Source organism: Poecilia formosa, unplaced genomic scaffold (genome assembly GCF_000485575.1).
Source record: "Poecilia formosa unplaced genomic scaffold, Poecilia_formosa-5.1.2 Scaffold53, whole genome shotgun sequence".
Classification (NCBI taxonomy): domain Eukaryota; kingdom Metazoa; phylum Chordata; class Actinopteri; order Cyprinodontiformes; family Poeciliidae; genus Poecilia; species Poecilia formosa.
In genome coordinates, this window is record NW_006799992.1 from 2,008,130 (window position 1) to 2,022,786 (window position 14,657).

At 39.1% G+C, this 14,657-nt stretch overlaps 1 protein-coding gene across 1 annotated transcript in view; it reads right to left on the minus strand.

Annotated features, from left to right (window-relative positions):
* eya4 (EYA transcriptional coactivator and phosphatase 4) overlaps window positions 1–14,657 on the minus strand; it is a 57,745-nt gene that overhangs the window by 29,098 nt on the left and 13,990 nt on the right. Inside the window, exon 3 of the mRNA XM_007552959.2 lies at window positions 2,797–2,846. Within this exon, the coding sequence (XP_007553021.1) occupies window positions 2,797–2,846 (50 nt within the window). The remainder of the gene's footprint in view (window positions 1–2,796; window positions 2,847–14,657) is intronic.

The window sequence follows — 14,657 nt, forward strand, 5'->3', positions numbered from 1 at the left end:
ATCTATATTACTTCTTAAAGTTGGAACGAAACACATATTGAAGAAATAAATCACTCTTTGCTACTGTTAATGCATGCACATTGTGAGGAAAAACCAACTCAAAACTCAAGTTTGTTGCAAGTCATCACTAACGACTCACAGCAGCAGAAGAAGAGGGGTTTTTTTGGAGGGGGGGACATAGTTCTTTGTTAGCTCCTTGTGTGTGTGGACTCTTATAAAGAGCCCTTAGTCACTGACCCCAAGGTTTTCTCAAACTCTTCCTTTTGTGCAGTACATCAAAGGCCAAACAAACACAGAGATGAACCAAACTAATGCGGGCTGTCGCTGGAAAGAGCGAACGTCCCTGCAGATATCTCTACATCTCAACACATGACTGCAAACCAAAGTCAAGATACATAATAAACATTTTATAGCTGCCTGGGGAAGACATCCAAAAGTAAAATGTGCAAAGAACAAAGAATTTAAGCAAGAAAGATATGGCGTTCACCTGCACACTCAGACTAAAATAATGCCTTTTATATTATGTGCACAGAGTTTCACAGTTGCTTTTCCGCTGTGTGTTCAAAACGCTTCATCCATCCTTACTTTTGTCTTTCAACAGCAGGAAATAATTCTCTCTCCCCTCCTTGCCCATTTTCCCCCCTCTCTGTTTTTGCTCGTCTCGAGAGGCAGTGGCAGGATTTGGTGTTTCATAAACTCTTTTCTGTTTTTTACATTACGTCTGGCCTTTGACTAAAATGAGCAAAATTCTAGTAAAATATACGGCTCGCTGGAGTCAGAGACATACAGCAGATTCAGCTAAGATGCAGCTAAGGATTATATTCATTCCAGTTGTTTTGGTCGAATGTATTATTTTAGAAGCAAAAAAAAAAAAAAAAAACAAAAGCCTCATGTCAGTAAAATGTCCCATTTACAATCAGCTGTAGAGTTAGAGAATTCAGGGCCTTGTAAAAATGTCTATAGACCTCTAACTTTTGGTTGTGTTACAATGACAAATTTCCTTTTACTCTATTGTGATTTTATATTACTGACCAACTGTGAACCTCTTACACCCTGAGGGGGTATAAATAAATTTAAATCTTAACATTTTGGGCAAAACCTTTATGCGGAATAGTTTTTGAAAGATTAAAGCCTCTTTTAGCGGATAATAAAAAATAAAAAAAAATGTAAAGGCACGTGGAGCCTTTGTTTACAGAGCAAGCCGAGGTCAAGTGGCAGCTGGACCCACCAGTGGGTCCGTCGGGTTCTAGGGGTTAAAGAAAAAGGAAGCATGTTTTTTGTTGTTGTTGTTTTTTTTAAAGACAAATATGTGAAAACTAATGATTTGAGTCATTGCTTGCAGTTGGGGAATGTTTCTAGCTTTTTCTGGAGGGTAGAGGCTAAAATTTATGCCCACTCTTCTTTAAAAATAGTTCAGTCCAAACAGATGGAGATTGGATCTGTGAGACGCACTTTTGCAATTGATTCTTGTTTAGATTTAGATCTAGAATATGACAGGGCCATTACTACAAGATGAATATGCCCAGATCCAAACCACGGTAGCTCTGGCTGCATCTATACCGTCACTGTACTGCTGGGAGGGGAACCCGACACTTGGTCTATATATTTTTCCGTCTATCTTTTCACCAGCTCTCACCAGCTTCCCTGTCTTCCTGAAGAACAGCATCCTCAGAGTATGATGCTGCCACCACCAGGTTTTACTGTGCGGATGATGCGTAATGTTAATATTCTGTTCTCAGGCCAATTACCGTATTTTCCGGACTATAGAGCGCACCATACTATAAACCACAGCTACAATTAAAAAAACAAACAAAACAAAAAAGAAAACTGGAAACCTACATATATAAGCCGCTGGTATCTCCGCCGCTCTCGGATATACATCGTGCTTGCTGCTAGCATGTGCTTGTGCTAAATGAAAATTGGCACTTTCTTCTTTGATTTCTAATTATGACTTCCATTGATTCGCTTCCTGCTAAAGAGCCCCCTGGTGGTTGAAGAAAAATCCACAGAAAAGCCGCACCGGGCTATAAGCCGCATGGTTCAAAGTGTAGGAAAAAAGTAGCGACTTGACTTATAGTCCAAAAAATACGGTAGTACATTTCCAGTTTCATCTAGCCAGAGCAACTTATATACCTGTCTCCCACATAAACTGGATTTTACTTTGGCATATCTCAGTGTGCAAAAATATTCTCACCACAAAAGCTTTATAAAAGCTTTAAAAAAAATTACTTCCTCGTCCTCTTCCTAGTCCTGATTTGTTTGATCAGGACTATGTCAACTTTTTCAGATTTTTATCACTAAAAACATTAGAACCATACATCCATTTTCCTCTACTCCATGATTACATACTACTTTTTGTTTGTCTACCACATTAAAGCCTAATACATTTGTGGTTATAAAGTTACGAGATGTTAAAATAAAGGTCAAGCTATATGTACTCTATATTTTAACTCTATATTAAAAGGTACTCTATATTTTAACTTTAAACTACATGATCTCGAACATTTTGGCAGGATACACCAGAAGAAGGATCTGTTCCCGTTGCTCTCAATGCATGTATGGTATGTGTCATTTGCATTTCAGCTCGGGGTAATCAGTATATCTTTCTTTTGCATGTGAGTGTGAGTGTGCGTGTGCGTGTGTGTGGTTTTCAGAAACTGAAGCCTTTGGGAAGTACCGATGACCTCACCACTGCTTGCGACTGCAGTGAAACCTCACCTCTCTGCACCATGATCAGAGAAACAGGACACACACACGCACACGGTGTCAACAGCGCACACATATAAATGAGCATACCTGGCGTCTGAAGGGTCTGGAACATGAGATTCACTGTGTGATTTCTTCACCTGCGGAGAGATCAGAAGACAGTAAATTACTTTGCAAACACACAGCCTCAAACACACAAATGTGATGCATTACGCACAAGCAGCTCATAAGAACCAGTGTTAAGTGTCCCATAAACAAGCCCCATAAAATGGTGTTAATGAGTCAAACACATTGTACCAGGATTATAAAACGATGTGATTCAAAAGAAAAAAAAAAATCCCTCAACACTTCTAGGAGATGTGTTCTGTTATGCAAATTATAAAAGAAGCATATTTTATTATTTTTTCAATTAGACTGGGTTTGTAACATTACCAAAGTGCAAAAATAATTTACAGTAAAAAAGAAACAAAAAAAAACTCTGAAGTTTGTTACGGACTCATGACATGCTAAAGACACTGCCTAAGTTAATAATATTGTTCTAAATGGCTTTTTGTCCTTTAGAGTCATGGAGTGCTGCTCCTCCCCCACCTGTTGCTGGTACACATCTCCCTTGCTTACAAGAACTTGAGCTTGGAGAAAGGACTGAAGGGGAGTTACCCATCAGCTAATATCAGGTAACTATACTGATGTTACTTTTTTAAGGAGGAGAAACCGAAAAAGTTTACTCGAAAACTATAACAAAGGCTGATTTTTTTAAAGTCGAAATTGTTGTCTTTAATTCAAAACCAAATAATACAAATGCAGCTGAAACTGACAGTATAAAAAGAGATAACAGTTTCCACTGTCTGATAGTCATTCAAAATAAACCTGCTCTCTTCAAGATCAGTCAGGAATACCAAAATTATTTTTATTTGCCAGGAGACAGAATAAGGAGGGGATTGTTTTTTTTTTTCTTTAACTTTCTCAAAATGTAGGCGTTTACATATTTTCTTAGGATTTGATAGAGTGCATGACTTAGGTCCAACATGTTGCGTATCTTTGAATGGTCATTCATCCTGGCCCACTCCTCCTGACAAAGTTAATGAAACAGAATCAAGATTGCAGATCGTCTTGCTCACACACATCGTTTCTGCCCTAATTCCACATGCTTGCCTCCATTTAACTGAAATGTTATAAATTAAGCTCCTGGCGTATGTCTGACGTTAAAGAGAGTAATACAAATGCAACATAAAAAAAATCAGGAAGAAAAATGGTTCTGTCTTTTCCACAGTTGTGCAGATCTGATTACAACTTTGTGTTAAAAATAACTTAATAAATGTTGCATTATTTTCCCAGTAAGAATTTGTAATTTGAAAATTAAAGCATCTAGACAATATTTCACGATTACTGCCTTAAATTTCCGTGTAGATATTCAAACACTGCGACATTTTTTACCAATCCAATCACATCCTGATCATTTCATGCCATCCCATATTTTCAAATAAATCACAACCTGCTGTCAGTAGCAGAAGGTGCCACCAAGTTCAAAGTGCTAACTACAGTCTAAGTGACAGATATTAACTTTCCCTTGTTCACCTGTGACCCTATCTCCATCCTGCGCTCGATCGCTGCTCTCAACCCCCTGTAAGAGTTCAAAGGTCCCAGCGGGGTCATGTTAGGTCACAGCGGAGAGGTCGCTCCTCACCGTTAAACATGTCCGTGTTAGAAACTGAACTCAGCCTTGACTTTGGAGGGGTGTACTTGTGACATGTGGTCAAGTCAATCAGTGTGTACGGGTTCTTGGGGGGAGGGGGGGTAAGATTATGGAAAACCGTACTTCAGTCTCCACCGCAGCATACACTCCCTGCACACAGGCTCGGTTTACGCACGGCTTTGTGTGAGGCTATGTCGAGACAGACAGCAGACCAGTGGTTCTCTATTAAAATTCCTCTCTCTTATTTGGAGCAGGAACTAATTAGACGAGTAAATGCAGGGTGGAGCGAGGGCCAATGTGTACCAGCTGCCATATAATCACTGTGTCAACACACCGTCAAGGTGCAGGGGCACGCGCAGGCTGCCAAACACACAGTCCCACACAGGGTAAAACGCAGTCGCAGGAAAATTCAACCAGGCAGCATACGTCCAGGTAGTTTCCAAATTATCGCAATCATAGGTAAGTGCGCAGGAAAAAGTGCGAGGCAGACGCTAAACTCCGGTTATCTGGAAACTAGGACATGTCTTGCGTGTTGATGTGTGTGTGGCGAGGACGCCGTTGTGCTGCTATGGTTCTGATTAGAGGATCCTGCTGAGAGAGTATAAGAAGCAGCACTTAGCTGTTTAAGACAGAGGTCAAAGGTCGGCCAGACTTCTCATATGGATCGCTTTACACACACACGCACACACTCACGCAGGCACGCACACCCACACACAACACTTTCATGTCATGTTTCATGCTTTACTGAAATTTAACAAGGCTGTCAGTCACGGCATCAACTAGGATGGCCGTGAGAAACTGCAATCCACATGTAGCACACATGCAGGTCCTCCCCCCACCCCCCAACACACACACACACACACACACACACACACACATGCAGCAGCGCATGAGCTTGGCTTGGTTTCTGCCTCAACATGATCTACGAAAACACAAGCACACGCAGGCTTTGATCCCGGAAAGCTTTTAGGACGCACGCGTTCCCTCAGTGTCCGAGTCTCTCGCCTCGCTCAGTGTGACGAGTCTTTTATCTTTGACTCTCGGACATGCTTGTTTCACAAAGAAATAAAAGAAAAGTCGCATTTGTTTTATGGGTTAGTCAAATATGATAGACGCAATAAGTTATCTTTATCTTTATTAGACGATTCTGCTGTGCGTAAACGCTCACAGGAGGTATTTCAACAGGCCATCCCGTTGACAAAGTGAAGAGGTAACAAAACTGTAATATTTAACATTAGAAGTGGTAAAGAAAAAAAATCCAGCATCATTAGCTCTGCGAGAACTAGTGCTCAGCTAATTTTGTTTCAAGCGTCAGACACAAAGCTCCCCTGAGTTCACTCTTAGGTGGCCACAATGTCTGAATAAACCATTTGTGTCACCTGAGCCACCAAAAAAGATGACCTTTGACCTGGTTGACCGGGTGACCGGTCTGGAACACTACCTGGTCGGCGAAAGGACTCCCTAAGGGATAAATTCATCTGGCACAGGTAATTAGCACAATAAAGATCCATTTGAGCAAATACTAAGAGGCTTTATTATTGCAGTTGAACTCGGCTAGAAATGAATGAGTTAGATGTAACCAGAGGATCATTTTATATCTTCTGAAATTATCAGAAGATCTAAAATGGTTGATGGAGTTATTTTTTCTTAACTCCATCAAGAAGCTGAGATTCGGCATTAAAAACGCACATATCAGGTTTTGTCTGAATCCGCACGCCTCTCCAGGGAAGACGAATTAAATTAAATTAACAGATAATATTCATCTGGAAATATATATTAAAAATAGAGTTTTTATATGTGACTCTCATACTGAATTTTAAAATAAAGTCTGAAAATTTAAGAACTGAAATTAATATGAATGAAAGCGACATGCATAAGCTTCAATTTCCAGTCTGTTGTTAATTTCAATGCAAGTCAACCGAAGTACATAAAAAACACAGCTGTTGAGTTTCTCCCTTTTTTTCCCCCCTCCAGAAATAGCTTATATTTTAGTAAATTTAGAACTTTTGATCAACCAGATATTTTACCGATTCATTAGGCAATCCTTAAAAACGGGAAAGCATCACAGCAGCTTTTGTTTTCTTTGAATTTCAAATAAATTTCCTCTCGGACTCGGACATCCGTTCTTACCTCAGAGTGCAATCAGGTCAGTCAGCATTCCCGCTCTTCCACAATGCATTACGGAGCGCTACGATCGGGCAGCTCCCCCCTCAAGACGCAGACTGCCCTCTCACCCGCAGGCAGAGACTCACACTCGCTCCCTAAATGCCTCTCTTCTCCGTCTACCTGCTTCACACTTTGTACTCCAGGAGTCGCATTCGTCTAAAATGTTTCCCCCTTTTGTTTTTTTTTCTTTTGGACTTTTCTTTGTCACTCTGTGGGACCAGAGAAAGGGAACACTGCGTATTAACTACGTCCTCTCTGCTGCCGCCGCTGCTGCTGCTGAGGTCAATCCATGCACAGCTGCTGTCTTCCCCGACTCCAGTAATGGGGAACATTTCGCTCGACTTGTTCCCCTCCTCCTCTGCCTCCACCCCCTCTTTTTTCGCTTCTCCTCCTCCTCCTCCTCTTTTTTCTCTGCTGTCACTCATTACAGACTCACCCAGGCTTGCATTTAGAGCCTAAAAACATTTGAAATGTTAATTGTTTTGTTCTCCCAGTCTGATCACGACTGAAGCTCTGACATAAAAATCTAGTTGTGTACACTCCCCACCCCCACTCCCCCAAAAAAACAACACAGTAAAGCATTTTATAAATGGGAAACAATGTGTGAGGATCTCCGTAAGTGCAGCAGAAAGTACAAGCAAGATCATAAACTTCGCACCTCTCAATTGACCATCCCTCCTCCCCTCCGTCCCCTACACACATATTTAGACACTCACACCACGCAGGGTCTCACATGTACACCTGAACACACTTTTCAACCCGTGTTAACTGGGACCAACATTTCGTGCGGCCGGTGTTAAAAAGAGATCAGCAGGGAGGAACGGATGGGAGCAAACACTCGCACCCATCAAAGCCTCCAGGCCGCATTGGTCTGAAGATGGCACTCTTTCACTTTGTCCATCAGTTTTAAAGGCTGGTGCCAAAGACAAGAAGCACACTTTTACACTCATTCCTGAACCACACAGATGGGTGTTCATTCTCCTTTTCTCAGTACCACTACTCCAACATAAATGAGTTCTGGAAGAAAAAAAAAAGATAGATAAATATCTTCTTCTTAATTATAAGGTAAATCATTAATTGACTCCTTTCACAAAAAAATAAAAAAATAGGGGTGTGTTCGGATCATCATTTCTACTGTATTTCAATTTATGCGACTCAACTTTAAAGTTTACTCCAAATAACTGAATATATTGACAACTGTCAATATTGATGAAAGAGCAAAACACAAATAATAATAAAAAAATCATCAAGATGTTGTATTTTCAGTACGAGGAAGAGCTTTCATTTGGTTGTGATCATGTTGTAGTTTATCGTGGGTGTGCAGTGGGAGTGAACTGAGATCTCAAGACATAAGATCTTGCCATCATAAATCGTCATGATATTTCTTGTTAAAGTGAATCCTGCGGCTCTCAACATGTACAGTCTAGTGAAGGAAGGAAGTTATTAATATGAGCCTGTTATAAAAAGGTGAGACCTTTCACACTTCCCCTGCAGCACCAGACAAAGGGCAAATTCACAGCACTTTGTGAATCTAGAGTACATTTAAATGTCTCTATTCAAACTAAAACAGTGGCTGAGGATCAAATTTTCCAATTTTTTGAATTTATTCAAATTTTTGAATAAATATATCATTTTACAAATGATATCATTTGTAAAATGATATCATTTTACAAACTGGAATGTCAACTATGCCATTTCGTAGCACCTGTTTGATTGTCTACTGTTGTCACATAAATCATGTTTCATAATGGCACTGTTCCTAAAACAGTTGTTCTCAGTGAAGTATTTTAATGCTTTCATTTTCGAAAAGTAAAATAAACAAATGAATAATTAAGTAAATGAATAAATAAATACAAAGCAATGTTCTACAACAATCAGAAATATTTAGGAACGTCCAAGAAGTCACAGTATACAATATATTTTTATATACAATAAATATTACTAATGAAAAGAGACCATAAAACTGACTATAGAAATGCACTGTTTTATTTTATTGTGGCGTTTCATGTTAGACCTTTACATATTTATGTCCTAGTTTAATTGTAAGGTGATGAATCAGCAGTAGCTTTCATGCTCTATGATTTATTTGCAGGTGTTGTGTGACCCTGTCTGCTTTGGAAGAAGTAAAAAAAAAAACAACAAAAAACTAATAAATGAAAAATGTGACAAATGAGATGTGAGCTGGTGGAATCAAGATATTGAGCTTTCAAAGTTACAGAAATCTGACAATGGAATTGCCTTTGTCATGTCTTAGAATTCAGGTTTTTTGCAAAGACATTGGTGAGAAGAAACAAATTGGACCTGCATGGCATATGGGAAACAAAAAGTGTCACTAATTTTGTAAACGGATACTGATTGATATTTTGTGCCAACTGACACTTTAAGAACAAGCACACTAGCATTAGTGTTACCATATTGAGCAAGGTAAGGGTACGAAATGTACACAGACCTGAAGACCAACTTGGAACGGAGCCACTGTCTTTAACTGGGAACCAGCCATCTATAGATTGGTCACCAACATTTATCCCCAACCTTCAAAAAAGCCCTGTGATTGATAGACTGCTTGTGGAAGGAGTGTACACATTTTAGCAAAAGTCTGCAGAGTGTGTGTTATTGGTGGATATGCGAGTGTGTGTGTGTGTGTGTGTGTGTGTGCGTGAATGTGTGTGTGTGTGTGAGCACTGGACGTTTGAGAACGTATGTAGAGGACTAGCTGTCAGAACAGATTAGGGTGCTGCCGAAGTGCTTGACAACTCAAGCACTTTATTATTAGCCAGGCAAGACCTCATTTGGAGGGGAGGGGGGGTCGTCCAAAAACATCCCTGGTGAAATATTTTCACAGCAAGTGGAGAAGGGAGGAGAGGAGGTGTCCCCAAACATGCCTGATGAAATATACAGGCCAAATTAAAACAGAGACGAAAAGAAAGAAAAAAGACTAAACAAAACTCCAGAGAGGAGTGGATGAGATAATCAGAGCGTTGAGCTGAAGATTTGCAAAGAGTAGTGTCCTGCTGCAGCTAAATACCATAAATCAGCTTTGCTTTCTGTTGATTTTAGAAGTGCTGTAAAAACACAAGAGTGAGGTGTCCTGGCTTTGACTTTGACTTTCGAGTGGAACAACAGCGGCCCTACTTAACCCTAAATATATTTTCCAAATCGCTCAGAGATACAACAGTCTCATACAAATACTAAATAAACAGAAAAGTGGTAAAGCCATGGATTTTGCTTTAGAACAGATCTGGTTTTCTTCTGTTTCAAAATCGTTTGGATGCTTTGTAGTTAACGACAGGGAGTGACTGCTTACTCCAGATACATTGATCGTATTGGGCTTCTTTTTCTCACAATCTAATATTTGATTTGGTTTGCACACTTTGACTTGTCAAGTGTGATACAAAAATAGAAAATCTTACTGCTAGGAATGCCTTAATGCAGTTGCGTCCGGGTCACATGTAGGATATTTTCAAAATTGCCATGTGGCAATTTTGTTAAATCACAACATATATTCATACATCTTGTAAAACTGAATTCTAGGCTGTACTTATCCCACTATGCTTAGAAAGTATGGGATAGCTCTCAATGTGGTAAGGGGAAATAACACAGAGAGCAGCTGAAGCACTTGCCAGTGAAAGTTATGACGGTCAAACAAAAGTTTATAAAGCATAGGAACGATCTATCTGAGTTTTTTGTCCAAACAAGATTAACTGGAATCACAATGAAATATGTCATGAGCTGAATCATCAACAAGTCATATCAAAAAAGAGAGAAAACATGCTAGCATTAGCCTAGCCTTTCAGGGTGAAAATGACATGAGCTTGGTAACCACAAGCATAACAAACAAATCATAAAATACATGTATTAGCATTTTGGTGGAAGTATTGTCAAAAAAACATAATCATTTTCTTTAGTTAGATAACACTGTGTTGGAGCTGCTTATTACAACAGTTACAGACCCTCCGGTCAGGACAGGATATCTGTTGATGTTAAGACATGGGGATAACTGCAAGACGATAACATTAATTTTAGTGACAAAAAGAAAAGGATGCTGGGATGGAAATATTTGAAGAAGATGAAATCCAGTCATACTGAAATTAACTTGCCAGGATTTATTTGTAAAGTCTATTTTCTGCAATTGGATGTATGAGTTATTTATTGTATGTATGTGTGTATCCCACACATACACAGTGCCTCTTCCAATTTTTACAAGGACTTCCCACTGTCTTCTATTTATTTTTAATTCATTTTTATAGTTAATCCTTACCTTAAAACCAAATCATTAAAGGTACCTCCCTAACCCTAAACTTAACCTAAAATCAAACACACCTTAGTCCTAAACCTAACTGATAACCCCCAAAAAACCAGCTCTTCTCATATGGGGCCCAGGCTTTGGGAACCCATAAGGAGAAGTCGGTCCCCACAAAGCAGTATGTGTTAGGAAAATAGTCCTGGCAATGTATCAAATACAAGGCCACACACACATACACACGCACACGCACACATGCACACACACTCACTCATCTGCCTGTCCCCTGCTCAAAGCTTTCTGCTGTCCCCATTTGTATGAGTGGTTATCAGCGTGGTAACTTTATCCCCTTCCTTTCATGTAAAATACATTGTGCCGAGCCTCCTCCCTCGAACCCCTCCCCCCCACCTCCATTCCTCCTACACCCTGCCTCCAGTTCCTCCACCCTGGGAGGTGTAAATCTATCCGTCTCTTTATACCTCCAAAAATGCTCCCTTTTCAGGTGTAGTAGGAAGCTATAAAAGAAAAAAAAAAAAACGAAGTTAGGGAGTGAAAGGGAAGAACAAGGTGAGTCTGTGGAGAAGGGGGGGAGGAGGAGAGGGGATTCAGGTGAAATAGGTATAAGTTGCTCTGTTTCTGTTCCTTTCTGGCAAGTGGTGCCCCTCTTTGCTTATGTGCATTTACACCATTTTTTAGCTAAATGTTGAGCGAAACAGGATATAAGCCATGTTCACTTTATGTCCCTCAAATAAAACTTTGAAGCACGTCTTAGCTTATCACCAAGTTGAAAAAAATAAAAATTACACTGGGTTTTAGTGTTCTACTTTGTGTGATGGCTGAATGTCAAATTCATTCATATTTAGCCTAGAATTAAAAATTCAACTATTGAAACTATCAGCTTTGATGCTATTTTAGTCAAACTTGAAATGAGATATCCAAAACTAAAGTCACTTTATACAATTTATCAAACAGATATTACATAATGGAGCCTTAAATAATGGACAAGGCTTTGAAAAGTGACACATCAATGTTCCAACAGTTTATACAGATTTCCAACTTGACCTGCTGATTCCAGTTTTGCAACTTTTCAGTTTTCTGCATCGGAACAATAAGACCAGTGAGTTTGTGGTGGTGGCAGTCCTAGTCTTATAGTTCTGACGCAGAAAACCGAACAGTTCCAAAATTAAGGCTAAAAATAAATAAATAAATAAATAAATAAATAAATAAATAAATAAATAAATAAATAAATAAATAATATTTCCCCCCCTAAGGTGCAAATATCTACTTACTGTGGGGTGTTACAGAATGTTGTTCCAGATAATGAGGCAAGAAAATAAAGCACTTGGTCATGGACTACATTTTTTTTTTGTTTGTCTTTTTGTAATTTCTTTAATATGTCAATCTATAAGTGATGCAGAAATGATTGAAATAAGGGTTTTAATTAAGGTTAGCAAGCTTTTTCCGCATGATGAAAGGTTTCCCTAAAGGTGAATAGCTTAAGCCATTACCCCCTATATTGCAAATGTTTCTTCAATTTGTTCATATTAAAAAAAAAAAAAAACACACACACACAGAACATATATGGCTACAAATTTGTAAAATAGTCTCTAATATTGATTTATTTGACAGCAAAATGCTAGTAAATTTACATTTTAGGGAGAAGTAAATTAGAGGAGAGTGGGCTACTCCCCATGCTGCTCACTGGTGGTCCTCATACCTGCTGCTCAATCTGGCTCCTCATTGTCTCAGGGAGTGAGGGGATCACAGAGACGATTTAATGCAGCTTTACTTGATGGAGACAAATGAAAAGCCACTGATGGATTTGTGTGTGTGTGTGTGGGGGTGTGCGTGTGTGTGTGTGTGTGTGTTGGGGGGAGAGCACTGGTTCTGCACTGTTAATTGTGCGTTTGGCCTCGACTGCCCCAGCGCAGTTAATCTGATGAGGGTAATTAAAAAAACAACTGGGAGAAACCTAACCCGGCCCAAGGCTGACCATGCAGACACATATGCACTCATATTGGCCATTACTTTAATCAGCTCAATATAAAATGCATGTAAGTACAATATTTATGTCGGACGCTGACATAGACGTGAGGCATGTTTCCACTACAAGAGCCTTTTCCAGGAACTGGCATAGTTTTCTGGGGTCCCCTGTTTCCACTGCATCTTCCAGGATGAGAAACCTTCACCTGGATAAATATTTATCCCAGTAAATGGCTCTGGTAGCAAGGTAATAATTTGGTATTACCCTAAACCTCAGGGTGGAGTATTAGTGGTGCCATGCTGCTACCCATTTCTGATTCCAGGCAGGATGCTTAATCGCTCCATTAAACTGGAGCAAATAAGCTTAAAATAACGCTTTACAGGGTTTAAGCCATTTATGTCAATGTATTTTAACAATCAACCATAAACTTATCAGGAATGTGGATCAGTAACACCGTTTATGTGTCACGGAGAGCTGTAATTTCAACTAAATGTTTGAAATTAATTAATAATGTGCTAAAGGTGCCTCTTTTTGCACATTGTTAGGAAAAACCTTATGCAATAGAGTGAATACAGTGAGCCACTGCTGGGATTGGTCCAATTTAAAAAAAACAAAAAACATTCATGGTTACATTTGTTCCTAATTTGGAAGTTTCTTCAAATGTTAGATTGAAATCAAGGTGAAAAAAGTCTGAAGTTAGCCGACTTTCTGTTTCATTGTCAGACTAGCAGTTTCTCCTCAACATTGGTGATTGAATTGATCTTTAACTTGGTGTTCAGTTATTTATCCTGAACCCTCAACAGGTTAGTATACTCCTGACCTAATGAGTTTAAGGGTTCAGGGTAAATGGTGTCCAGGGAAAAAGGCTCATGGTTCAATGGAGTAAATATATCTATAATCTACCTTTCGTTTTCCTATTTCCTCCAACAAAGACTCATATTTCACTCAATGAACCATACTCTGTAGAAAAAAATACATAAAATCTATTACAGAGCTCTTTTCTGAAAAGAACAAGGCCCATTATTTCACTGAATCTGACAGATATCCAACCCTGTACTAAAAAAAAAAAAAAACAAAAAAACAAACAGCAATCTGCTAAGACAATCTTCAATGGAGAAAAATTAATCACAACAAAATGTATCTAACTGGGAGGGAAACTCTCTAAACATGAATGCACATCCGTAACACTGTGTGCATTTCTTATCAGCAACAAAGAGTGAAAACTAAAACCGCTTGTCTGCCTTAAGTCAAGACTTTCTGCTCTGAACCAATCAAAGCAAAGCAACTTGTGGGGTGTGCTGCATGCACAGTTATGGACTAAGCAAATGAACAATAAAAAAATATAATAATAATAATAATAATAATAATAATAATAATAATACAAAAGTCTGCCTTAAAGAAACTGACAAAACAAAACACCATTGCTGTCAAAAGATAAAAAATAAAAAATTCTGCTAGCTCTTTTCACACCTTCTAATCTTACCAGTATAACGTAAATGATTATAATGTGTATCATGAACAGGTAAGAAAACAAAAATGTGCAAATTCACGGGGCTGTCACTTTAATAGCCATAGATCGAAGTGTGTGTGTTTGTGGGCCTGTGTGTGTGTAAAGGCCCGTCTGCAGCAGCAGCATCAATTATTAAAACTAATCTCATTAGGCCTCAGATTCCTTTCAGACGCTTTTAATTAAATGATGAATGGGCTCCCAGATGCCTGTTAAATAATGCTGCTTGTGACGTCACAGTGGGTGTGTGTGAGAGGTACGACATAAGGTAGATATCCTTCAGAAAAGATCCAAGGGGAAACATTCAGCAGAAAGAATGGTATGGCCTCACACACACACACACACACACACACACACACAC